Source organism: Microcebus murinus, chromosome 5 (assembly GCF_040939455.1).
Source record: "Microcebus murinus isolate Inina chromosome 5, M.murinus_Inina_mat1.0, whole genome shotgun sequence".
NCBI classification, from domain to species: Eukaryota; Metazoa; Chordata; class Mammalia; order Primates; family Cheirogaleidae; genus Microcebus; species Microcebus murinus.
In genome coordinates this window covers 93300672-93326526 of record NC_134108.1, presented here as the reverse complement: position 1 = coordinate 93326526, position 25855 = coordinate 93300672, and the positions used below count along the sequence as shown (strand labels likewise).

The following is a 25855-nucleotide window of genomic DNA, read 5'->3' as shown; positions in this document are numbered from 1 at the left end:
CATTTAACCCTATAAGTCATCCTATCAGGAATCTTATAATAGTTCTGTCAATGTTAACAACAATGATCATGAAAAATCATGGCACCTCTTTGGGCCTTGGTTTCTTGTAGCAGGAGCTATTAGTATGCACTGGTAACTATGTGTTCTTCTCTGTTTCCCAGCTTCCCTTGCCAGTAGATTGGCTGTGTAATCAACTCTGCCTCTGGATGTGAGTGAAAGTGATGCATGTCACACTCCAGGCTTGGTTATCTAAAGTATTCAGGGTGCCTTTCCAGATGTTTCTTTCCTGTTCACATTGATACCTTAAAGGCCAAGTGTTGAAAGGCCGTGAGACAAGATAGGAAGAATGTGGATCACTGAGCTGTCACTTGGAGGAAAGTGCCTGACCAGGAACATTGATGAAGGAGTTTGTGCGAGGGCATAATAAACTTTTCTTGTGTTAAGCCACTGAGATTCCATAGTTTGTTTATTAATGTATTCTAGTCCAGACTACTTCACTAACAGTTTCTCCATCTCTTTATAAGGGCATGGATAACTTCCCTCCAAAGTCTTTTCTAGTTCCATAAATCTACCTTAATCTAGAAAAGGTCCTCCTCCAGCCACCTGGCTCTTTTCTGATCTTTGTTCAAACTTCTTGGGATCAGTCCTGTCTATGCTCTTCCTCCCCAGGATACTTCTGTATCTTACCTTGGAGAAGGATCATGATGCCAAAGACACCCAGGATAGCACAGGCTCTCAAAGCTCACCTAGTCTACCTTACTTCCCAGTGCCTGAGTTACCCCTATAATAGCCCTGCTAAGTGGTGGTCTAGGGTCTGATTGAAAACCTCCAATAACTGGAAATTCAATGTCCTGACTATACAAAAGTTCTTCTCCCCCCACAATCTAAATAAGGGCACTGCACTGCCCATAATTACTAATTCCCATGTGCTTAAGGTGCCCCTACTTTATTTTTCAAATGAATAGTAATAGTATTCCATTTAAATGAATGAGGAGGGATTCCATTTGGAACATCTGACCTTTTTCTGACCTCTTATCATGGCAAGGTTTTGTTTTTTTGTTTTTTTTTTCTTTTCTTTACACAATGAACCACTTGTTTGATGATGTTGTATGGCCTATATGTGACAGTTCCAAAATTACCCTTATATCTGTCAACTCTGTGTGCCCACTAGCAGAGAGTTCTTCCTTTGAGAGGATCTCATCTGTAATGCCAAGGGCAAGGTCCAATTATAAGCTATAAGTCTCACAATTCAAATCTTTGGAAGCTTTAAGTGTATATGTAAGTCCATGGGGAAATCTCTGAAACCAAAAATATCTTTACAAGGTCACTACTACAAAACAAAAAACCAGAAGTGAATATCTTCATCTGGCTGGAAAGTTTTAATGTGAAAACTTTTTCTAGCGAGGGACTCTGTCTTTGATGCAAAGGCTTTTCGGTTTATAACGCTGGATAGTCAAGTGCATTCTATAAAAGGAAAAATTGATAAATTGATAAATGCAAATTTGATTGCATCAAAATTGAAAACTTTTGCTCTGCAAAAGACTCTGCCGAGAGCATGAAAATACAAATTACAGACTGGAAGAAAACATTGCAAACCACATACATGACAAAAGACTAATATCTAGAGTTTACAAAGAACTTCCAAAACTCAAAGGTAAAAAAAAAAGAAATAATCCAATTATAAAATGGGCCGAAGACATGAAGAGACACTTCACTGAATGGTGACAAATCAGTCCATGAAAAGATGTTCAACAGCATTAGCTGTTAGGGAAATGCAAATTAAAACCACCATGTAATATCACTACACACCTATTAGAAGGGTTAAGACACAAAATAGTGACAAAATCAAATGCTGGCAAGGATGCAGAGAAACTGGGTCGCTTATACATTGCTGGTAGGAATGTAAAACAGTAAAGCTACTCTGGAAAACAGTTTGGCAATTTCTTAAAACACTAAATGTGCACCCACCACACAATTCTATTCTTGGGTATTTACCCTAGAGAGATGAAAATGTATATTCATGCAAAAATTTGTACACAGATGTTTGTAGCACGTTTATTTGTAATAGCCACAATCTGGACACAATCCAGATGGTTAAACAAACTAATGGTAGATCTATACCATAGTATATCACCAAGTGATAAAAAGGAACTAATTATTGATACATGCAACAACGTGGATGGATCTTCAGAGAATTATGAGCGAAAAAAGCTGATCCCCAAAGGTTACATACTATATGATTACATTTATATAACATTCTTTTTTTTTTGAGACAGAATCTCGCTTTGTTGCAGAGGCTAGAGTGAGTACCGTGGCATCAGCCTAGCTCACAGCAACCTCAGTCTCCTGGGCTCAAGCAATCCTCCTGCCTCAGCCTCCTGAGTAGCTGGGACTACAGGCATGCGCCGCTATGCCCGGCTAATTTTTTTCTATATATATTAGTTGGCCAATTAATTTCTTTCTATTTATAGTAGAGATGGGGTCTCGCTCTTGCTCAGGCTAGTTTCGAACTCCTGACCTTGAGCAATCCGCCCGCCTCGGCCTCCCAGAGTGCTAGGATTACAGGCGTGAGCCACCGCGCCCGGCTCATTTATATAACATTCTTGAGATGAGAAAATTATAGAACAAATTAGTGGTTGCCAGAGGTTAAGAAGGAGGTTAGAGTGGGTGGGGAAGTGGGTGTGGTTATAAAATGCCCACAGGAGAGAAGGATCCATCACTATGGAAATGTTCTGTATCTGACTGTATCAATGTCAATATCCTGTCTGTGATGTTGTATTATAATTTTGGAAGATGTTATCATTGGGGGAAATCAGATAAAGAGTACAAGGAATCTCTCTATTATTTTTTTGGAATCTACAACTATCTTAATATGAAAAGATTAATTTAAAAAACACTCCCCATGCCTAGGTTGCAGCCAGTTCCAATTAAAGTATTAATACATTTACATTGTCTGCGAGCAGGAGCCAGGCATCAGTGTTTTTTAAAGATGCTTAGGTGATCTTATGGGCAGCAAATTTGGGAACCACTGAATTAGGCATCTCAGAAGCCTCCAAGGAGATCTTTAAGAAGAGAAAGAAAAAAAATTGTCTAATGTTCTGTCTGTAGAAACATCTTTTCAATAGGGAACAACAAAGAGACATCCTATTGCATTTTGGCCGCAGCCCCAGTCACTATAAGGGAGAAGCCTTGAATATTTCTTATTCATCCAGCAGTCTCCTAGGCTTGAAGCTTCACTAATTGAAAACTTAAGCCTAAAAGCCAACATTATTAACTACTTTGCTACTGGAATAATTTACTAAAAATGTTTTATTAATAAAAAGCCATTTCATAAATAATGTAATTACTTCCTCCCCATCTTCATCCCAGTACAGTAGTAGTTCCCCTCTTATTCGCAGTTCCATTGTCTGGGGTTTCCGTCAACTGCATCTGAAAATATTAAGCGGAAAAATTCCATAAATAAATAATTCATAAGTTTTAAATTGTTCACCATTCTGCGTTGTGTGATGAAGTCTCGTACTATCCCACTCCATCCTGCTCTGGACGTGAATCATCCCTTTGTCTAGAATATCCATGCTACCCTCCCGTTACTTAGTAGCTGTCTAGGTTAGGTAAAAAAAAAAAAAAAAAACATAGCAGATGGTTGACAGGGTTTGGTACTATCCTTGGATACTATCAGGTATCCACTGGGGGTCTTGGAACATATCTCCTGCAGATAAGGGGGGTGGGCCACTGTCATCTTTATTAAGTCTAGACAAAAAAAAGGTGAGCTATACAAATGCTGCCAGGTATTCTAGAGCCTATGTAAGGTATTACAGGTATGTTGTTCTGTTTTAAAAGTAACACTCCACCCACACCTGGCTGGCATTTAAGATTCTTTAATACTTCTCTCCTTTCCAAGAAATTTCTTAGACATCTCACTTAAACTTGTTATAACAAGCAGCCTCTTGGACCACACTATAAAAGGAAAGGTGAAAGGGACTGAATCCTTCCTCTTATTAAACGTGGACCCAATTTGACCTTTACAGTGACTTCCACTGCATTGTTGAGAGGATCTTTAGAATGTACCTGAATTGTGAATTTTCAAGTATTATTATTGTCTGTTTTTTGGCCTAAGCATTCTCTTGAGACTTTTTCTTTTGAATTAAAAACATCGTTTAAAATGTGTTATCAGAGTAACATTAATGTAATGAGAAGTGACAGCATTATCAGATAAGATAATCTGCTTTTCCTCAAGGATACCATTTCTATTGCATTAAAGGTTGTTTGCTCAAAGAAACCCGAAGAAGACACATGAATGAACCCTGTACATCAAGTCTTCTTTCTCACTAAGCCAATTATCTGTTTGCTTTTTATAATCCAAGAATCACAAGTACAGTAGCGGATCCATGGAGACTAATGGGATACGGAAGATTGAGCTACCTTTAATATTAATATTTGTTTTTGGTTTTTATTTCCAAAAAATCTCTTTAGGGAAAGACGAAGTTGTGTCATCAATGTATGTTAGTGAACGCATGTAAAATCCATTTACTATAGAGAAGAACGTAATTATTTTACTGTTAAGCAAAAGAGAAGAATGAGGAGTCATGTGACTCAAGACAGAAGACTCAAGTCTTCTAGACTTAAATGTACACAGACACATTGCATTAAATTCAGTTACAGACAATCAATGAAAAACAAGCTGCACACCAAGATTACCTCTCACCCCATGATGTAAAGTTTCCACTCGGCAACATCTGGAAACTGCACAGTCCAGATGATTGAAATAGAAAACTCAGAGGCAGGAAACCATACTGAGCCCTGGCTATTTGTGAACGACCACAGCTTGCTGCTGAACCAATTCACCCTGCGTCTAATTCACAAATCTTCAGCGCCAAGTACCCTCGTTTGGTTCTCAAGGGGCACAGAACCCTTTCCCCACCTAGGGCCTTTGCACAGCCCGTTACTGCTGCCCACACTGTGGTTCTTCTGGCTCCTTGCCTGCTGTCTACCTCTCAGACTTCAGGTTTCAATTAAAATGATATCCTTTCCCACTCCCCACAGTCCGGAGTTAGTCTCTGACTTGGCACCCTGTTTATTTCTGAATCCTAGTCCAGGGCTTGACAGCTAAGATAAACATTTGTAAAATTAGTAAATGCTTCCACCAGCAAAAAATGTAGGTTAAACACCATTCCTTATTGAATTTGAATGACAAATAAAAATTGTATTTTTAGTAAAACACACACATGCATATGATAATCAAATACAAAGAATGTAATAATGATCAGCTCAAGTCATTCAGGAACAGAGGCTGCCTTCTAACGGTGACAGGCAGGTTGCTCGTGCAGAATTTTAAGCAGGTGTCACCCTAAATGAGACCCGGGTCTGACCACTCCGTTTCATAACAGTTCCCTCTGAATTCGTGCATGCATTTATTACCTATCCCATTCGCCCATTCAATAGGCACCTTGCACCTTTATTGCTTTATGAAACTTACCAACCTCTTTAACTATTTCACTAGTTTTTAAGCTCCTGGAGAGCAGGCACCACTCCTTTAATAATCATGGCCAACACTGTTGAGTATTTCCCATGTGCCCGTCAGTCAATGCTACATGCCGTCCTGTATTAATAGCGTATGTGATGCAGCCATGGTTTAAACCCAGGCAGAATGACAACAGAGCCTGCATCCACACTCTCTTCTTAAACCCGGATCTGACAGGTCTTAGTTGTTTGTGTGACCTTTGGCAAGTGACCTCAGTTTGCCTCAAGTTGCCTCCCTCTGTAAGATGAGGAGAAAGTATTAATAGTACCTACCTAAAGAATTGTTGTGAAGATTAAGAGTAAAGTGCTTAGTTGTTCTCCAGTCTTTGCCAAAAAAAAAGAGTAAAGTGCTTAGAACAGTTTTCGGCACACAACAGGTACTCATCAAATGTTTGTTGCTATTGCTGTTGTTGTTGTTGTCATCATTATTGCTTATGGGAAAGTCCCCTGTCCTGGGGAACCCTTAGTCCTGGTTTTAGCCTGGAAAGTCCCATGTCCTTGGCAAAAGTTCAGTGTGGATCCAGATGCAAGACCCACGACAGGGAGTTGCCCGTGCCCTGATGGTCACTCTCCACTGCCCGCATCTCTTCCAGAGGCCACCTCAAAATTCCCGCTTATGGGCGGGCGCAGTGGCTCAAGCCTGTAATCCTAGCACTCTGGGAGGCCGGGGCGGCAGACTGCTCGAGGTCAGGAGTTCGAAACCAGCCTAAGCAAGAGCAAGACCGTCTCTACTATAAATAGAAATAAATTAATTGGCCAACTAATATACATAGAAAAAAAATTAGCTGGTCATGTTGGCCATGCCTATAGTCCCAGCTACTCGGGAGGCTGAGGCAACAGGATTGCTTGAGCCCAGGACTTTGAGGTTGCTGTGAGCTAGGCTGATGCCACGGCACTCACTCTAGCCTGGGCAACAAAGCGAGACTCTGTCTTAAAAAAAAAAAAAAAAAAATTCCCGCTTATGTCCTATAATTGGCTTTTTTTCTCCTTGCCACTATATTTCAGGAAACTGTCTTCTTTAGTCAACAGGGTGTAATGCAGAAATCGCATACCTTTTTTCTCAGAAACATTCCTCTCCGTAGACCATCGCCTTGTTTTCCTCATTTCCGGTTAAATTTCATAAACATCTCTGTTTTCTAAGATGTTCTCACTGCTCTCTGTTGGAAAACAAGTCGCTATAACGCCTTGCCTCGCTGCATGAAACCCTGGCACCTAGTGCCCCCTGCTGCCTTCCCATGGGAAAGGCAAGGAGGAGAAAAGCTTGATTCATAGACGGTGAAATTTTTGCAGAAATCGGTATAAATGTCCTAAACTTGAAATCACATTCCCTTTTTATCTTCTCTTGAACTCACCCCTTGGACTTTTAGTTCTTCGCTTTGCAAGAACTGATTTTTGTTTAATTATACTTTTCTCATTTATAGTAATATATGCTTTCTTTGAATTTCCTTTCGGCTGCTTTGCTTTTGGGATTTGAACTTGTTTTGTCTTACTCTTGGCTCGTTTTCACTTTGGCGAAGTCCTGACACGGAAGCGGGGAGGGACAGGCCGGGCTTCAGCGGGGACCCGGCTCTGCGCGGTCCCCAGCCGAGCACAAACCTGCCGGGGATTTAGCGCGCGCGCCGTTGCGGCCAATGGGACGCTGGTACACGGCTGAGTGGCAGGGCAGAGTTAGCCAATAAGCATGTGGTTTGGGCGAGGTGGGCCCGCCCCCGAGGTGGGCGTTCCCGCGCAGCCCGCGGCTCCAGCGGAAGTGCCGGGCTGAGGGGCTGCGGCTGGGACTGGTCTGCGCGGCGTGTCAAGCAGGTGAGCGCGAGCAGCCCGTGGAGACCACCGGGCCACTGGGAACCAGCACGAGGCCGCCTCCGAAGGCCACGGCGTCAGGATGGCCGGCGGCAAGAACGAGGAGGACGCGGGGTAGGCGCCGTGGCCTGGGCGGGAGTGGCTGGTCCGACTTCAGCGCCGCCCGGAGGAGAGGGCGGGTGGCGGGCGCTCCGGCCCGGGGCCGCGCTGACTCGGGGTCTGAGAGTCCAGCCAAGGCCTCCCCCTCCTTGCTCCTTCCTTCCCCTGGGCAAGGAGTCAGCATCTGACCGCAGTCTCGGCCCCAGGAAGACCGAGTTCCTTGAGAGCGACACCTAGGCGAAGAGATAGACGACAGCCCTTTGATAAGAGGGCTGTAGACAAACTGCCGAGCGCCCACGCCCGTGCCCGTGCCCTGGCGAGGTTGCCTTTCCTTTCCCTCTCCCAGCCTTGAGGGGCTGTGGTCTCGTTGAGCTCCGTTAGGGCCAAGGTGGAGTTGAGATCTCAGTAAGGAGGTAGCGTAGACTTGTGAGCATCTGTCAAAGGTAGAATCTTTACAGATTCTAGGTGGGTTGGGTGTAGACCCTTTGCGGTGGATGGTGGTTTTATTTGTAATCTTCCCAGTGAAAGCTCTAGGAGACTCCGGCCTTTCCTAGACTCCAGGCTTTCTTGTAAAGACCAGAATTCTAAGCCCAGGGCTTCCTTGTAAGAGCTTTCGTCGCCATGTGTCTAAACCCCGCCGTTTCAGAAAATTGTTCAATGGTGGCCAGAGCTGGGAGACCAGCAAGAAAAGACTCAAAAGGCTCTTTTATCAAATTTGGAGAGGTCATTGACTATCCCCCCAAAACGGATCCTAACACTGGAAAATCAAGAGGGTTGACTCCTCCAACTGACTGAACTTTTTCTGCACCAGTTAATTTTTCCAACTACTAATAGAATAAAGGCAGTTTTCTAAAAAAAAAAAAAAAAAAAGGGGGGGGGGAGGTTGACATTTATCCTTTTTAAAGATGCAGCCAGTGTGGAGGTAAGCTATGTACACCATCAAGGGTCCCTGTGCATGGGATTTGATTTCTAAGAGAAAAGCATTCCTGGATCATGGTCACTTTGAACTGCATGTGGCCAAGGGCACTGGGGGAAGCCAATTTTAGGGACTTGTTCTGTATCGATTAAGTGGGGAATGAGAGATATATGGGCTAGAGGGGTCCAGGAAGAGGATCATAGACATTTAGTACCTGTTTCTATGCCTGTTTGGGGGCACGGCATTAAATGCTTCACATGTAAGTATGCTATGAGATGGGCATTTGGGTGCCAATTTACAGAGGAAGAAACTGAGGCTCAGAGAAGATTTAAGTAACTAGAAGAGATCACACAGTGAGTGGGGGGTGGAACAGCAAGGATTCCAACCCCAGCAACTTGGCTCCAGCCTGTATCCTTAATTCCTGCTACTTCTGGAGGAAACAAGTCTTATATTAGGATTGTCAGGAAAGGAAGAAGGCTCAAAGCATGGACAAAGGCTTCAAGGGAGTGAGAACTGATTTTTTTGTGCGTAGGTAAACCAACTGGATTTCAGCTTTGGAGAAAATTAGGAAGTCAGGCTTAGTTAGAGTTTGGTATGTTTGGAGGGGAGGAAATATTTTTGTACCTGTGGTGGAATTTCATGGCTCAAAAAGAAAGGACCAGCCTTGGGTAATGCTCTTAAGAAATGCGAGTTAGAATTAGAACGAGAATCTACCTACCCACATTCTCAGAAGGAATTGTCCGGGCTTTAGCACCAAAAGTCCTACATACTGGGAAACCAGTTGTAGTGCTAAAAGTCCCTCATCCTGGGAAATCTTTTAGTTGTGGTTTTAGCACTGAAAGCCCTGCTTTTTGGGAAACTCCTCACTTCTGGTTTTATCCTGAAGGTCTCCAAACACCTCAGTCCTTGGAAAATCTGAACAGTTGATCAACCTGTTGGAACAGGTCCAACATCAGAAGGAGCACAGGCTGAGTGGCCATAGCATGGACCCCCAAAAGACCACAGCCATGAAGATGGATCCTGTGAAAAACATCCTTGCGGGAGTCTGAACCCCAAAACCACTGAGGAGAAGACAAGGGAGTGCTCTGGCATTTTTGGGGAGGTGAGTGTCTCCCCAGGGTATGGTTTATGCTCCCTACCAGCACCAGTGGCTGCTTTTCCCCTTCCTTCCTTGGCTGACTGGAGTTCTCAGTGGGATTCTTTATTTCCTTTCTGGACTTTGGGGGACCTTCTTCCCTATTAGTTCCCTTTAGGACCTGAGCCAGGGGAAGGCACTGGCCCCTAAACTTTGCTTGTGTTTTCAGATTGAGAACATTGAGCTTTCAGTGGATTTAAAGTCTAACAAAAGACAAGGTTCTATCTTTATCACTTTTAAAGAAGAGCAACCTGTGAGAAATATTCTGGAGAAGTTCAGCTCTATCAGTGGAAGCAAGGTAAGGAGTCTCCAGTTCCACGTGCCTCCCCTCCCACCTCTAGAGAGCTAACCCTTGGGTTAATGGGGACTTAGTAGGGTGACTAGCCATCCCAATTTTGGGGTCAAGAGTATTGAATCCTGGAAAACCTTCGAAAGGTTTGAACCTTTGAAAGGGCCTGATTTTTGGCAACAAGTGTGGAAGATTGGAGGAAAAGTACAAAACCTATACAGTTTTGGAGGGGCTGAAAGCAACACTGTCTTCAGCGTCAAATGGATATGGCATAGATTATCCACGTTCTGTAGTTGCCCATTTTTGCCCTGAACACCAATGTTGGCAACTTCAATTTGCAGTTCACCATATGGTCATCCTTCCATTATTGTGTCACTCAAAAGTGACGTGACTTAAGTGTATAGCATGAATGTTAACAGTTCATCTGTGACTTTGTCTGTGGATTAACTGTTGTGCTTTGTATCAATATAGTGCTAGTTCAGTTTTTTAACATTGTGAATATTGTGACCATGTTTACTAAGAGGTCAGATGATGAAAATGAGAATGATTATAATACAACATAACCATGACCCCCATCACCGAAAAAGAAGACTAAAGGACCATGTTATTTTAATGACAGATGGAAGGACACATACAACTGGATTAGGGAGATAAATAACCAAAACAGAGCATACTGCACAATATACACAAAATAATTTGGGATTGGGCATGGGGATGTGAGAGTGCACATGTAAACCAAATCTCCCAAGTCCACAATGAGACAGGTGAATGCTTCTAAATCAATCAGAAGTATTTTCATTTCCCAAAAAGACACCAATGTTCAGTCAAGAATAGCAGCCTCTGAATTAGCTTGTCACACCACATGAACAAACATGTATTGTCATATTGTTCCTTTGACTGCACTATGAAACTGAGTAAAGTTACATTTCATGATTCAGGAGTTGCAACTGAAATATTCTGTGGGCAAACAAAGGGGAAATTTTGATAACAATTGTGTTGGCCTCTTACAGTGTAGAGCTGATTCTGTCATATCTCACTGGCAATCATGCTTTCCACAGTATATTTATCACCTTCAAGTGATACACTGACACTGGATCATGGCAACATAAAATATTTCCTCTGGCTGTTAGGTACTTTGGACTTGAAAATCAGTGTTTCAAATAGTCTTCCTGATTTCTATGAGTATTTTAATGAAACTGTTGAAATCATAAAATATTGTTGATATTTTATATAAATACAAACTAGACTTAGCTCAACTGTCTGCATATTCATCAAACAGTACAGGTGCAATTTTTAGTAAATTCCATTCAGTCTATAAACTTACTACCAAAAAAAGAAAAGATCTTACCTGTTCACTGTCTTGCACATCTTATATACAACACTGCTAAAAAGGGATATGATCTATTTTATTTAAATGTAAATTGAGACTTCCATAATGAAAGTTTCTGGTCACTTTTCTTTTCTTTTTTTTTTTTTTTTTTTTGAGACAGAGTCTTGCTTTGTTGCCCAAGCTAGACTGAGTGCCATGGCGTCAGCCTAGCTCACAGCAACCTCAAACTCCTGGGCTCAAGCAATCCTCCTGCCTTAGCCTCCCAAGTAGCTGAGACTACAGGCATGCGCCACCATGCCCGGCTAATTTTTTCTACATATATTAGTTGGCCAATTAATTTCTTTCTATTTATAGTAGAGACGGGGTCTCGCTCTTGTCAGGCTGGTTTTGAACTCCTGACCTCAAGCAATCTGCCCGCCTCAGCCTCCCAGAGTGTAGGATTACAGGCGTGAGCCACCGCACCCGGCCTCTGGTCACTTTTCAATGTCTTCAAAATGTATAGAAGCACTTGATAAGATTCTTGACTTCATAGAAGTGGAAGGTGACAACCTCTTTAGACATGTGCCTACAGGACGGCCATCACTGCTGCCAGCCATAGAAAAGATGCTAAAATGTTGGCTTGCCATAAAATCATATTTTCAAAGTATGATACAAGAAGAATGTCCTTTGATTTGAAACTATGATGAGGATAAGAGTGGAGAAAAGGATTAAAGTAAAAATTTATATGCCCTTTCTCCATGGTCTTTGATGAGGCCAGCAGGAGCCTAGAAAAGGACAGGATAACTGCACCTGAGTTGTTCAGTGTTATGTTAGGTTGAGACAAAAACTCATATGATGGAAAAGTGATTCATTTTTTTGGAACTAAGAGTGCTTTGGAACTAAAAAAAAAATGTCACCAGAAAAGGGCAGCCAAGTTAAACAGGACATTTCTAAATAAATAATATACATATATTGGTAACTTGTTCAAATTGTTTTTCACTGACAAGCAGAGGCCTAAATGATAAATAGCCACAGGGATCTGAAAGGAGAGAAAAATCAAGAATCTGAAGTGCGATTGAAAAAAGAAATCAGTTAAGTACTCCTGTGACTTTGGTTTGTATGAATCAGTCTCCCAGAAGCCAGGATACACTTGGAAGAAATGAGACAAACTGCGTTTCTGAACATTTGAACATAAGAACCAGGCTGGGGATCTGCAGAATATTCGTCGAGGTACAAGCAGTGAGGCCCTGCCTGCGCCACCAGTTTGTTAGAGAGTTGGGCTCTTGACCTTGCCTCCCTGTCTCTGATTCCCCCTGTATGAACGCTACAAAAACTTGCATTACGAGAGATTGGGAGTTCTTAATTTGGCATCTACAGATCCAAAGGGCCTGAGGATAAAAATCAGAATCTGAGATGTTGATTGGGAAAAAGAAATTTCTATTTTCACTGACCTCTAACTGAAATTTAGCATTTCTTTCCATTAGGAAAATACGCAAAACCTCACTGCAGTATCAGTATTAGTACCCGTGTCTCTGTCATCACTAGGAATCACAGATACATGTCACAGATACCTTGAAATATTGCTTACGTGTAGCACGACTTTGAAATGTTGGTAATAATTAGCTAGATAGACCCACCTCTATCTAGATCTTGTCATCTTTAATATGTTAGTAAAGAAGCACATCTACTTTATCACAGATTTACATGTTGAATAATTTGGTAACTGTATTTCAATAACATTGGCTTCGTTTGCAATCCTATATATTTTATTTTGTACATTTCTCCAGACTGCCAGAGGGGTCAATGTCCATTGGAAGTTAAGAGTCTCTGCTGCGGGTCATGAATAGAAAGCTCTACCAATAGGTAGAGGTAAATAGGTTTTGCTGCACCCTCACCTGTGCTGCAACCTTTCCATTAGCTAGAGGAGCAGCAGCAAAGGTAGTGGTCCCTTTGCCTAAGTAAAAACCATCCTGTTCCCACGAGTCCAAGGGTGTAGAATTCCCATGATACACAAAGAGCTCTTCTGTTAGGTTTAGGAAAAATGCTTCAAGTAGGAATATCACGAGGTGGTTTCCAGCTTCATACACTTGTTGGCAAGGTGGAAGGGATCTCTGCATCTAGTCTGAGCCACATCTTAAATCCAGGCACTGAAGGCCAGGGAGAAGTTATTTGCCCAGGTCATATCAGTTGACGATACTGAGGTGTTCCAAGAGGGTTTTGGTTTTATTCCAAATAGGGAAAGTGTCTTGGGAGTCAGAAGAGAGAGAGGGAGGAGGCTGGGGGGGAAGGATGGGCATAGTAAGGGGTGGAAAGGAGAGCTGGGACAGAACTCAGAACCAAACTTCAGGAATACCACTCCTGCTACTCCCATCCCAGTGCCTTGCCATCAGCTCTCCTGTGAATCTTACAGAAAGCTTAACTCCCTAGGACCAACTTAGACTTCCCATGAGTTAGGTACAGTTATATTACTTCCCTGAAGCATTTTTTTAAATTCTTGGGGTCTTTTTTTTTAATTCTGAGGAATTCTGCTATTATTCTCAGCACCACAAAATTTCTAGAGCTGCTTGACACCGAGATGACAGCCTTCTTCATATTTCTGAAAGGCTATTATATAAGGAAGAAGGTTGTAATTGCTGTATTCAGCCTAGAAAGCAAAAGAGTGAGATGAGAAGTTGTTGGGGGAGGCATAATTTCAAATCAGTTTAAGATTCAGATTGTCCTGGACTAGGCACAATTTGAACTGATTTCCAACTATGGAATTGTATACCTTTCCCCTTAGCTATCTAAGCCTAGCAAATCCTGGGCCTGAAGTATAAAACCAACATCCTGGTCTCCCAGCCCAATCTAGATGACCCCACAGATAGTGTAATGAAAGGTGGTTGGGCTTTAAAACCAGACAAACCTAGAGTCTCACCTTGGACAAGTAAATCACCTCACCTTTCTGACCCTTAACTCCCACCACTGGAAATGGGGACAGTCTGCTGGAGAGTATGTAAAAGGCCTGGGTTGCCGTGGATGTCCCCCAAATGTCCGCCGAATAACGAATGAGCTTCGCTGTTCATCTCTTCGCCTTCTGGGGTCCTTGCTCCACCGGGACGGGCTCCCCGCGAGTGCCTGCCAGTCCCGCTCCATCAGGCAGGAGGCAGCAGACCGCAGCCCCGGCTCTAGGACTGGGCCTAAGACCAGACCAGCAGAGCAAGGGGCGGGTGTGGCTGCCGCTGGGGCGTGGCCGGCTGGGGGCGTGGCTCCGCCCGGCGGGCGGGGCGGAGCGAGGGAGGCACGTAGCGCATGCGTGCAGCCGGGAAGGCGTGGGCCCGGCTCGGCTCTAGAAGGCAGGGTGTAGGGTTGGACGGCGCTGGCGCGGAGACCGCTTCCGGACTCCAGGTACCTCCCTTGCCGGTGGCTGGACCCTGACCTCTTTTCATCTGCGGTGAGGGCTCGGGGCTGCAGGTGAGCTGTGCATCCCGCAGTCGAGACCTTCCTGCCTTGAAGTTTCTTGCAAAGGCGCAGAAATAAAAGGGACTTTGCTGAATGGGCCCCCCAACCCCGAAATCCCTGCAGCAATCAATGATGCAGAGGACCTTGGGGGGATTTTGCGGGGGATGGGGTCTCCGCTGACAGCGTTCATTTCTCCTCCTGGAAATTCCTGCCTTCTAACGGCCCTAAACCTACCACCTGCCCTGTCTCCTACCTTGCTGGAGCTTGCGTCGTGATTAGGAGGAGGCGGTTCACGGACCGTTGTAAAAATGCTTGGCGAGATTTCACCCTTCCCAGCACCACCCAGACTTCCGCTCGAAAAGGTGTCCTTCGTGCCCCCCAAAAAGCTCAAGGGTAGGTTGTTGTTTTTAGCATGTGAACATGCTTTTTATATAAATAGATTACGGAAAATCCTTTAGTGAGTTCCCCAGATTTTGGAGGTCTTGGGGCGGGCGCGGAGGCAGGGGCCTGTCACGTGGTTTTGTAAGCGTTGCGGTCAGCCTTTGAGCTGCATTGCACCCAAGACGCTTTCTGGTCATTCCAAGCCCTGAGCACCGCGTCCGCAGAGGGAGCGTTGATGCTCGGTGCACGTAGTCTCCCACACCATCCCTCGCTTGTTAACTCGGCCTCCGGCTTTAATACGTGCTTCTGGGCTGGCTAAATGGCCCTGCCCTGGAAAAGGAGCAAGAGGGTTGATTGCTTTTTGTTTGGATTTTCTCTATGAGAATAGAAACATCTTGCAAGTACTGGGGAGTAGATTTATTTTGCCTCCTTAGAACAACACTCAGTTCACTAAGGAGATTAGGGGGCTGCCTGTTTCCTTGCAGTAGAGCTGTATTGGGTAGTGCAGTTACAGAATCTCTGCGGGCAGAAGCTGTTCCTTTGGTTCACCCATTCACCAACTCATTTTTTGCAAGCACCTGCCTTGTGCGGGACAGGGGTCTTGCTGTTGTAAGGATGACAAAGACATTGAACCTGGGTTTGCCCTCAAGGAGCCACACTGCCTGAGAGAAGAGAGAATCTTCAATAACTTTATACCAAGTGAAGGGGGATGGGTCCCTAAGAGAGGGTTACAGGAAGAGCTGGGGAGGGGGGCTGCTCAGGATGGAGAGGGGAGTCAGCCTTTCACGCCAGCTGCTTGGCATTAGGAGAAAATGGGTCTCCAAATTACCACTTAATCTTTATGTAAGGGTGTTTTCCTACCTGTGTGCCAGGCATCTCAGACTTAATCTGTTCCAAGTGGGTCCATCATTCCTGGTCACCTCCCCCTTCCCTCCACCACACACCTGCTGCTGTTCCAGTGTTCCCTGTCTCAGGGCATAGCATCAGGCCCCCCTATCCCTCATATCTCCTAATGGTCGGTGCCAGGGGCCTAGGGGTGAGTCATCTGTGACTCATCCCCGCCCCTCCCTCTCCGTATCCAGGCCTGTAGATTCTACCCCTGAACCTCTCACATCCAACTAGCTTCTCTCTGCCCTCATTGCATTTCTCTAGGCCATCCTCCCTTCATCAGCTAAGCTCTTGCTTAGTTTCTGCAACAGCCTGCAGCCAGGTAGCGCTTGCTGGAATGTGAATCTCATTGTGAGGCTTACTTCATTGATCCCTCACCGCTCTTAGGACAGAAGCCAGACTCCCTTTATGAAGCTTATGTGGGTGTACAGCCTGTCTTTCCCGCCTGCTCCCTCTCTTTTCACGACCCCTTGCGCTTTTCATATGGAGATCATGCCGTGCTTTTTCATGCCACTGGTGCCTTGCACATGTTCACCCTTCCTTGCTACCCTCTTCACTTGGCTTACTCTTGCTCTCCCCAGGGTCCCAGCCTGCTTCCTCTGAACAGCCCTCCTTGGGCTCCTATGCCTTGTCAGGTGCCACTCCCTGTTATGGTGCCCGTGCCTCTCCTCTTAGCTCATCTGTCTCCTGCTGTGCTTTACTGTAAGTCCTGGAGGACCAAGGCCATGTCTTAGGGCTTTCCATCACTTACTACTGCCTTGCACAAAGCAGATGCTCAATAAATGGTTGTTAAATGGAATTGCATATAAATATAAGTTGTAATAATATGGTATGATTCATTGACTGCCTGAATCAGAAATGCCCCCACCTCAGTTTTCTGTGTGCTTTAATAATGGCTTGATACACATCAAGCTTAAAAAGAAATATAGGGTGAATGAGAAGAATAATCATTAATACTAGAGCAGCTAATATTTAGTGCTCAATATGTGCTGAGTGTTTTATAGTATTAACTCATTTAATTCTCACAACCCTATTCAGTAGATATTTTTATTATCCTTTTATTTTAAAGACGGAGAAACTGAGTCACAAAGAGGTTAAGGAATGTGCCTAATTTTACAGCAGTGGTATCAGGTTTGAAGCCGGATGTACATTGTGGAATGGGGTAGTCCCTGAGAAAGACAGCAGGTAGGGCTGAGCATGGGGTGCTGAACATGATTAAGTTGCCAGATGGAGACAGCACTGCGGTCTCTGGTCTGTCCCACTGAGGCCAAAGGGACAGAATGGAAAACTCTGGAGAACATCAGCTTCATTTGCATATTCACATTTTTCACCCTGCTACGTCAGTTATCAGAGGTGGTGTTGCATAGTGCTTGGGGGTGAGACTTCCCAGAGTTTGAAATCTTGGTTCTGCTGTTCAACCTTGAGGCATTGCTTCCCTTCTCTGTACCTCAGTTTCCTCATCTAGAAAATGGGGCTAATGATGGTAGTACGCACCTCATAGGCTTGTGGTAATAATTAAATGAGTTGATGCCGTAAGGCCTTAGAATGGTGCCTGGCACCTACTGTCCCACTGCTTGGGCACAGAGGAGCTTTCCTGTTTTAGTTCTTCTCCCTGTGGATGTTGAGGGTTTTTCAGTGTTGGCTCCTTTTTGGTGTCATCATCTCCTTCTGTGCCTCACATTCCCTCCCCCCAAGACCCTTCCTCGGGGCAGGAAGTTCTAGTTGATTCTCTGAGATAAGCTCAAAACCCTTTTTCCACTCTTCTGAATTAATTTGTTGCTAGAATAAAAGAATTTGTTGCTCGAATAAAAGACACAGAATAAAAGACCAGTTAACCTAAATGACAAGCAGTGAGAAAATTGTAAAAATACATAAGAAATCTCATATACTATCCCTCCTATTTACAAAGATCATTATTTTTCCCATAGAGGAAATATAGATGTAAGAAAGTGAAGATATAAAACCACCACTACGAATCTTAGACTTCAAAAAGCTACAAGCGCCGGGCGAGGTGGCTCACGCCTGTAATCCTAGCACTTTGGGAGGCCGAGGCAGGCGGATTGCTCAAGGTCAGGAGTTTGAAACCAGCCTGAGCGAGACCCCGTCTCTATCAAAAATAGAAATAAATTAATTGACCAACTAAAAATATATATACAAAAAATTAGCCGGGCATGGTGGCGCATGCCTGTAGTCCCAGCTACTCGGGAGGCTGAGGCAGAAGGATCGCTGAGCCCCGGAGATTGAGGTTGCTGTGAGCCACGCTGACGCCAGGGCACTCACTCTAGCCTGGGCAACAAAGTGAGACTCTGTCTCCAAAAAAAAAAAAAAAAAGCTGCAAGGAACTTCACAGTTCGTCTCATCTATTTCCCTCACTTTGGGGGATTCTGCGGGGAGGGAGGGGTATGATCCAAGGACCAGTGACCAGCTAGCGACCGGTGTCCCTGACCCCAGCCTGCAGCCAGCACACTGTCTATTGCACCTTAGAGAACTGTGGGTAGGATTTCAGTGGAACTTCTCACTGCTGCATATGTGGTTCTGCTGCTGTGCATAATAGGATGTCATTGTCCTCCAATTAACTTCGTGCCAGGGCTTCATTATGTTCTCTAGCGATTTGCCGTTGATTAAGTATGGATGCCTCTGTTACCAGCAGAAGAGCTGTCCCACAACAGAGCTGGTGACAAAACAGATGTTGACAGTGAATCATCGGTTCGGTCACCAAACAGACATCCATATTACCCCCTTTCTGTTCTTCGATGTTGGGAGGGTCACAGGACAACTATGTGTACCAATATGAAAAAAATTGTAAGATGGAATTACAGAAGTCAAGGAATTTCGAGGAGGAGGAAGCCATTTGCTGCAGACCAGTTGGATGATGCAGGCCAGAGTTAAGGAGATTGGAGGTAGTTAAAGAGGGCAGAAGTCAGGGGAGAAGGTTTAGAGGGCCGTGTAGAGAGGGTGGTCAGGCTTTTGTAGGTGGGGGAGGGGGCTATATTCCATCCCTGGAGGTGAAGAGTGAGGATTGGGGTGGGAGGAAGTAAAAGGAATTAAACAGCTGAGAGTATGGCAGGTCTTGAAGACAGGCAGAGGAGGATCACCTTGAGGTGCCCCTGAGTGTGCTTGGGAGTGATGAGGAAGGGGACAGTGGTTGAGTGTTGGGCAATGTAGGTGACAATCAAACCTCCCTTTTTTATTTAGTAGACTGGACAAACTTCTGTAATTCTATGAGATGCATGTAATTTTTATATACATTTGCTCCCCCAAACTCTTTATTTTGTCTACTGTGTGCCTTCCCCCTTGCTTTAGAGTTGCAACCTTGCCAATGGACCTGGTCGGCTTTGGTTACGCAGCCCTCGTGACATTTGGAAGTATTTTGGGATATAAGCGGAGAGGTAAGCCAGAACCAGATTTCATTAAAGGGACTTAGCAGGGAGTTGTTGGTTGTGCTAGAGTCATCTGAGGGTCTGTAAGTGGGACAGGAGGCTGAAGATGTCTCCGAGGTGGCTGGCTTCCAGCATGTCATGGGGGCCTGGGCATGGCAGAGTGTTACAACCTGGGCTTCTGGCCTCTCTCTACCACAAAATTCTAACTTCCCTTGTCATTATCAGTTGTGTAATTGACTTAACCTCCCTCAGGGTCTCTGCTTATTATTAATTGAGGATTTTTTTTGTTTACATAATCATGGTACCAAAAGACTAAGTTATATTGATGCATATTGTGCATCGATATTGTGTTGCAAAAGAAAATGTGTTAAATACTTAGATATCATATCCAAAGTCATCTTTTCATCACTGTCCAAAAGAGGGGGAAAAAACCCGATTAAGCAATTAAAGGGTTTTCATGGAGAAAAAGGAAAGGTTAAAATTTTATATTTTGCTTTGTTTTAAGGTAGAATCAATTACAGTCATGGTGTTTCATATTTTTGTTTTTTATTTTAATGAAAATTTTTAAATGAACTTTTATTTCAAAGCATGTTGTATTTGAATTGGAGTGAAAAAGCCAGGTCTACACAGTTACCAGTTAGCTTCATTTTTTAGTGAATACTAAGAAGTCAAAAGCCAGAAGCACAGTTCTCTCTAGTAGCTGAGGGGCTGACAGGTTAGAAGAGGCTATCTTCTAAGATTCCTTAAAGTCTGTAATTCACGTTAGAATTTTTTGTTGTTTCTCTCTTAATATGTGTATCATCGTGGATATGTGTGAAGGGGGAAAAAATGGCACCAAAATAAAACCTGTTAAACTACTCAGAAGTTGGTGTTTCGTAATCACCTTTAGCAAAAGGTGACAAATTTATATGATCTGAAGAGAAACCAGAGTATTCATAATCTACTTGAAAGAGGACTCAGTTTAAAATCCTGAGGATTGTTATTGAAAACATTTTTTCTCTTTGTCAAAGACATGTCTAAACAAACTCCTATTACAGAATAGAAAAGAACATCTGGACATTTTTGCCTACCTGTTTGAGGGGTGGGAAGTAAAGAGTGTATGTGTGTTGGGGCGGGAGGAATTACATTATTATTCCAACTCAAATCTCTGCAGGTTTTACCAGCTGGTGGGGACAAATGAAGTTACATTAGCTGTAAGGTCTCTGATTGCAGTGGCTTGCTGCCCAGCGGCACAAGATGGTTTCTTGGCCTCCCGAAGGAGCACCCCTCCCCACTCCACCCCCCACCACTGAGTGATCCTGGAAGCCCCTGAGAGTATTATGTGTTCACCGGGAAGCTCACTTGTGTAGTATAATGTGGGTTAAAAGCACAGGCTACAGAGTTGAGCATTCCCGAATTCTAGTCCTGACACTACCGCTTACTGGCTCTGATAGTGGGTTGTTTTAGTTTCTGGGTCCCAGTTCCCCACCTGTAAATTAATTTATTAGGATTAAATAAAACAATGCATGTAACACATTTTACATTGTGCCGTAAAGAAGTCAGCTAATGCAATCAGTGTCAAAACCACTACTGCATGCCAGGTTTTCTTACTCCCTCAAGAGAGAGCTAACCCCTACATTGCTGTGCATTCGGGGTTCCTCTGCCTTGTACTTAGGGTTCAGTGTGAAACAGCCATTTCTTAGAAACTATCAGTGAAGAAGCCCATACTCAATGTGGCTTTGTCCAGTTACAATGCCCAAGTAAGAATATGCTTGAAGGCACCTGAGTCATATATACATGAAGTAATGGAATGAATTCCTTTCATTTTGGGATTCTCTTTGTGAGCCCATGCTTTTTTTCCCCCTTTCAGGTGGTGTTCCATCTTTGATTGCTGGTCTTTTTGTTGGGTTTTTGGCTGGCTATGGAGCTTACCGGGTCTCTAATGACAAACGAGACGTGAAAGTGTCACTGTGTAAGTAAGGCATTTTTCCCAGCTAGGGGATCAAACATTGGAGGTGGCCTTTGTGATAGCCTGTGCTAGGTTTACTAGAAAATATTTAGTCAAATGGCAAGTGGCCATATGCATGTGTCAAGACTGAACTCAACTCTTGTTCCTTTCTAGACAGACCTGATAAAAAATAATGGTATTCCTGCCAAGTCTTCCAACTCAGAAGAATATTTCTATAAAACTTACTACTAGAAAAATTAAATTAAAAAACGCAAAGAATTATTCCCAGATTTTATATTAACTCTCCTAAATGCATATTTAGCATAGTTTTTATGTTGCTATGAAAATTACTAAAGGAGACAGCCTTGCATTATTTTATTTAATACACAACAGCTTTTAGATTCTGCAGTGCCTTAAGATTTAATATAGAAAAGCAAGACTGACACTTTTTTAGCTTCTTCCCTTGTTGAGCTTAATGGGAGAATGTACACAGAAAAAAATGGAAACCTGTGTGTTTAAAGCCACAGTGATGCTTGGCTTTCTTTTTGAAAGAGAAATACAGCGAAAGGTTAGAGAACCTACACCAAGGAAATTGTATCTGTTTGATTTGATTATTATTCAAAGTGCCATGGTGGGGTATGGAAGAAAGTACAGATGAAGACAAAATTGTATAGTTGTATATTTGAAGGGGAGAGATTTTGTGGGCGTTTTTTCTTTAGTTATTTTACATAGGGGCTAGGGATGTTTTTTATGAGATTGTATCAGAAAATAAAAATATATCAGCAAGATATAGTTATATGGGGCTTTTCAATCACATACATTTAAGTGGTTCACATATGTTTATTACCAAGCATTTTATTTTTTGTATCAATGAACAGTTTTCTTTGAAAGCTGTTCTTAAATTGTGACATTGATGCCCTAATCTCGTAGATAAAACCACCTCCCTCTGTATATTGGTATAGCTCCTACAAGGCTGATGTGAGCTTCTGAATGTAATATTATTGCTTAGACTGTTATTTACTCTCCAGACATTAAATTCCCCAAAATGGAATGCTATGAAGAAAAAACAGACAGCCTTCCTCCTAGTGTTATTTTATTAATCAGATCTTACTTTTAAAAGAAATACTAGTTATTTTCTTTCAGTTAACTAAATATTTATTGAGTGTCTCCTGTGGTCCAAGTGTACTGCCTAGTGTTTCCAAGGAAAGTTGAGTAAAATGTAGTCCTAGTCTTTGAGGAGTGTTCCTTGAATAGAAATTTAGGTTAGCAAAAGACTCTTTTTTGAAGATACTTCAGGAATGGTTTTCAACATGTTTGTTTGCTCAGAAACGTGATGAGCTGGTTTATAAAGTATTTTAATAGAGCACTTTGTCTTTTCAAGAAAATGGCAAATATATAATACTTGCTCTGTTAGAAAACTTTAAATGATATGTGTTTTTGGGTTTTTTTTTCATAAGCAAGCAAGCATTCATAAGATAACATGTTGGAAACTTTGGTTCATGAATTGGTTTGGTTTTCAGTTACAGCTTTCTTCCTGGCCACCATAATGGGTGTGAGATTTAAGAGGTCCAAGAAAATAATGCCTGCTGGGCTGGTTGCAGGTTTAAGGTAAGAAAAACTATTTTGATCTATACTTTGCTTTCATTTTGAAGTGCTGAATTATTGGCATAAATCAATTTTAATATGAAGGTCAAAGTAATGTATATTATAATAGCATGACTATAGAAACCTTAAAATATCTTGGATTTAGTTGGTCTTTGGTATTTATGTGCACATGAGCATTACATCAGATACACTTAATATTGCTGGAGTGTCTGATCATGTGCCTTTTTCAGAATAAAGAGTTAAATTCGGCCTCATTTTCCTTTAAGATTCACCTATCTAAAACATTATATGTATTCATTTAAATCTAATACTCAGTCTCTTTTAGAGAGTTGGACTGCCTGACAATCTGATGTTATTTTGAGTTTTTAAGGAAGAGTAATACCATATTTTTTAAAAGATAAATAAGGAACCTAAAATTTCTCTTAATTTGATCCAGTAACTATCCTTGATATTAAGCATATTACAAAATAAAAATTTAGAGATAACGTTTTTAATTCCTCCTGGAATCTGCTTTTATGTGTTGAAAGCCATAAACATGCTTACTTCCTTTGATATACATTTTCACTTTTTGGAATTTATTGCAAAGTAATGAGGTACACACAAGACATGTTCATTGAAGCTTTATTTCTAATGGAAAGCATGATAAGCTGAAAAATTAGGAACAACTCAAAAGTTCACCAGTAAGGAAATTTTTCAATAAATGTTTTGTCCATTTGATGCCATATTGAGCAGGCATTACATGTCTTGTTTTCAAAAAACTATTCAGTGGCATTGGGAAATCTTAGTGACATCATGAGGTGTAGGAACAGGATCAGAACCAACCAAGGATAGTGTGGTCCCAGTTTTCTATATAGAAAACCAAGATAGAAAGGAAATATCTCAAACTGTTAGTAGTGTTTTTCCCTGGGTGGTAGCATAATGAATAATTTTCATGTTCTTTCTGCTTTTCTATAGAATTTTCTAGTGTAACTATGTATTGTGTTTTAGGGATAGAGGTGTGATTACAAAGGACTGCTTTCCAGTCCGGGGCTGCTTTCTAGCCCTGTTCTTTTTTCTATTGATTGATTGATTGAAAGAGACTGGGTCTCATTTTATTACCTAGGCAGGAACGCAGTGCTGCTCTCATAGCTCACTGCAGCCTCTAATCCCCAGACTCAAGCGATCCTCCTGCCTCAGCCTCCTGAGTAGCTGGGACTACAGGCGTGCACCACCACGCCCAGCTAATTTTTGTTTGTGTGTTTTTTTTCCTGTAGAGACTGGGAACTCACTATATTGTGCATTTATCTTGAACTCCTGGGCTCCTTGACCCTCCCGCCTTGGCTTCCCAAAGTTTGGGGATTATAGGCAGGAGGCACCAGCCTATAGCCCTGTTCTAAAAATGATACTTGATGGTGGGAAGAATCAGAAGTAGGGTTTACCAATCAGGAAGATAAAACCCCAGTCAATAGAAAGTAGCTGAGATTGTAATGATAGCTCCCCTAAATTGCTCCTAGATTATTTTTCCAAGTTGCTGTACTTCACTGGATTTTGATGGTTTCTGTTTCTTTTCACATCTTTCTCTTATAAACTCTCATCCCAGGTTTTCAGAGGAGCGAATTCTGTCTTTTCTCATGCATTTAGTGAACATGTTTAGGTGGCTAATTCAGTCCTGTCTGCTAAGAGAGACTATGGGGGTGATGAGGTCACCTGCTCCAAGGGGCAGGGCTGGGAGAGAGCTCTGGAAGCCAAGGCCAAATAACCCTGCAGGTTAGGCAAGCAAGTGACCCCTTCTGTCTGTGCCAGGTAACAGTGACGTGCCTTTGCCTTTATTTTAATCCAGCCTCATGATGATCCTGCGACTTGTCTTATTGCTGCTCTGAGATCCAGAGGAACTGCAAAGTTCATGTCATCTTACTGTAACAGGCAGGGCGTACTCTTTGTATTTACAAGGTAAATTTCAGTGTGGAAGGTTAAGTGTCTTATGTTAGAAACAAAAGTAACACTGTCACCTCTAATATAAACACAACTTTGAGGTGTTTTTTTTTTTAAAAAAAAAAAAAAAGCTTAACTGTTTTCTAATTGTAAAGCATTATTTTCATTAAAGATGTTTAATCATGACATGCTCTTCCATTCGCTGTATCTGTTTTCATATATGTGGCATTCCTGACAATTCCAAATACTCATGTCTCAAGTTTAAATTAAACTACAATTTATGAAATAAAGGAATTCCTTAAGCGGACTTCACAGAATGCTAATGTATCTATTTGTTGTTTGCGTTATATTAGAAATTATTAGAAACTATATTTTTCCATTTTCATTGTGTTACATTTTTCTTTAAAAAATTTCATTCTCAGCACACTGTGTCCTAGAATGTATTCAATATTCAAATAAAAGGCATTTTGTTTTAAACCTGTTTCTTTGATTTTAGTGTCTTCCGTATATATTTCAAATCATCTTTGATATTTAAATGTTTAATTATTAATGAAAAAGATTGGGAAGGAGGCTTGTTTAAGCCAGCACACTACACTTCCTCAGGAGAAGAAATTCTCTCTCGCTCTGAAAGAGTAATAATTCTGAAACAAAAAATGATTTAGTCTCAAAATGTCCAACGCACTTTTAGGGCCCAGACTGAACATCAGGAAATCTGAGTCAAGGAGGAATTGCACTAAATGATTGACAAGACCCCTTAGAGCTCTAACACTCTGCCATTTCAACCCTGTTCACTTTCTGCTGTGGCGTCAGATTTTAAACCCTTTCTTTAAGTGAAATTGTATGGTTAGCCCTCAACTAATAATAGCAAAGTTGATATGGTTGTGTTAGGTTGGTTTTATTCTTCCCAGCTGAATTTCAGGGAAGTTGTTAAACTTTCAGTGATAAGTAATTAAGGGAAGAAAAAAAAACTCTACTAGTTGAACCAAATAGGAAACCCAGACAAAATTCTTAGATATGCTTAAAAAATCCCAACAAATCTTTAATGATGCCAAAGAGATTTGTTACCACGAGCAAAGCTGGAAAAAAGGCTGTCATCGTTGCAATGTTCCGCTTACTTGCCAGCTGTCAAAGATGACTGAGAAGAGCCTTCGGGTTTTCATGGATAACAGCTTATAATCAAACTATGAAGTAGAACCTAAATGTGAAATCGACCATAGAATATATACTATATCTGTAAAATACTCCAGTGACTGGAAG

The 25855-nt window shown here is 42.4% G+C and overlaps 1 protein-coding gene across 4 annotated transcripts; it reads left to right on the top strand.

Annotated features, from left to right (window-relative positions):
* Window positions 1–7222: 7222 nt before the first annotated feature.
* Window positions 7223–25075, top strand: TMEM14A (transmembrane protein 14A). 4 transcript variants are annotated; one of them, XM_012760881.3, is made up of 7 exons: window positions 7223–7323; window positions 9222–9437; window positions 9640–9768; window positions 19079–19164; window positions 21005–21106; window positions 22603–22690; window positions 24507–25075. In XM_012760881.3, exons 4-7 carry the CDS (start codon window positions 19095–19097, stop codon window positions 24544–24546), a joined length of 300 nt encoding a protein of 99 aa, XP_012616335.1. In that variant the 5' UTR covers window positions 7223–7323; window positions 9222–9437; window positions 9640–9768; window positions 19079–19094; the 3' UTR covers window positions 24547–25075. The 4 variants fall into 4 exon arrangements, with proteins under 4 accessions (XP_012616335.1, XP_012616337.1, XP_012616332.1 ...); XM_012760883.2 differs by lacking the exons at window positions 7223–7323; window positions 9222–9437; window positions 9640–9768 and adding an exon at window positions 14349–14452; XM_012760878.3 differs by lacking the exons at window positions 7223–7323; window positions 9222–9437; window positions 9640–9768 and adding an exon at window positions 14349–14518.
* The last annotated feature ends 780 nt before the right edge of the window (window positions 25076–25855 follow it).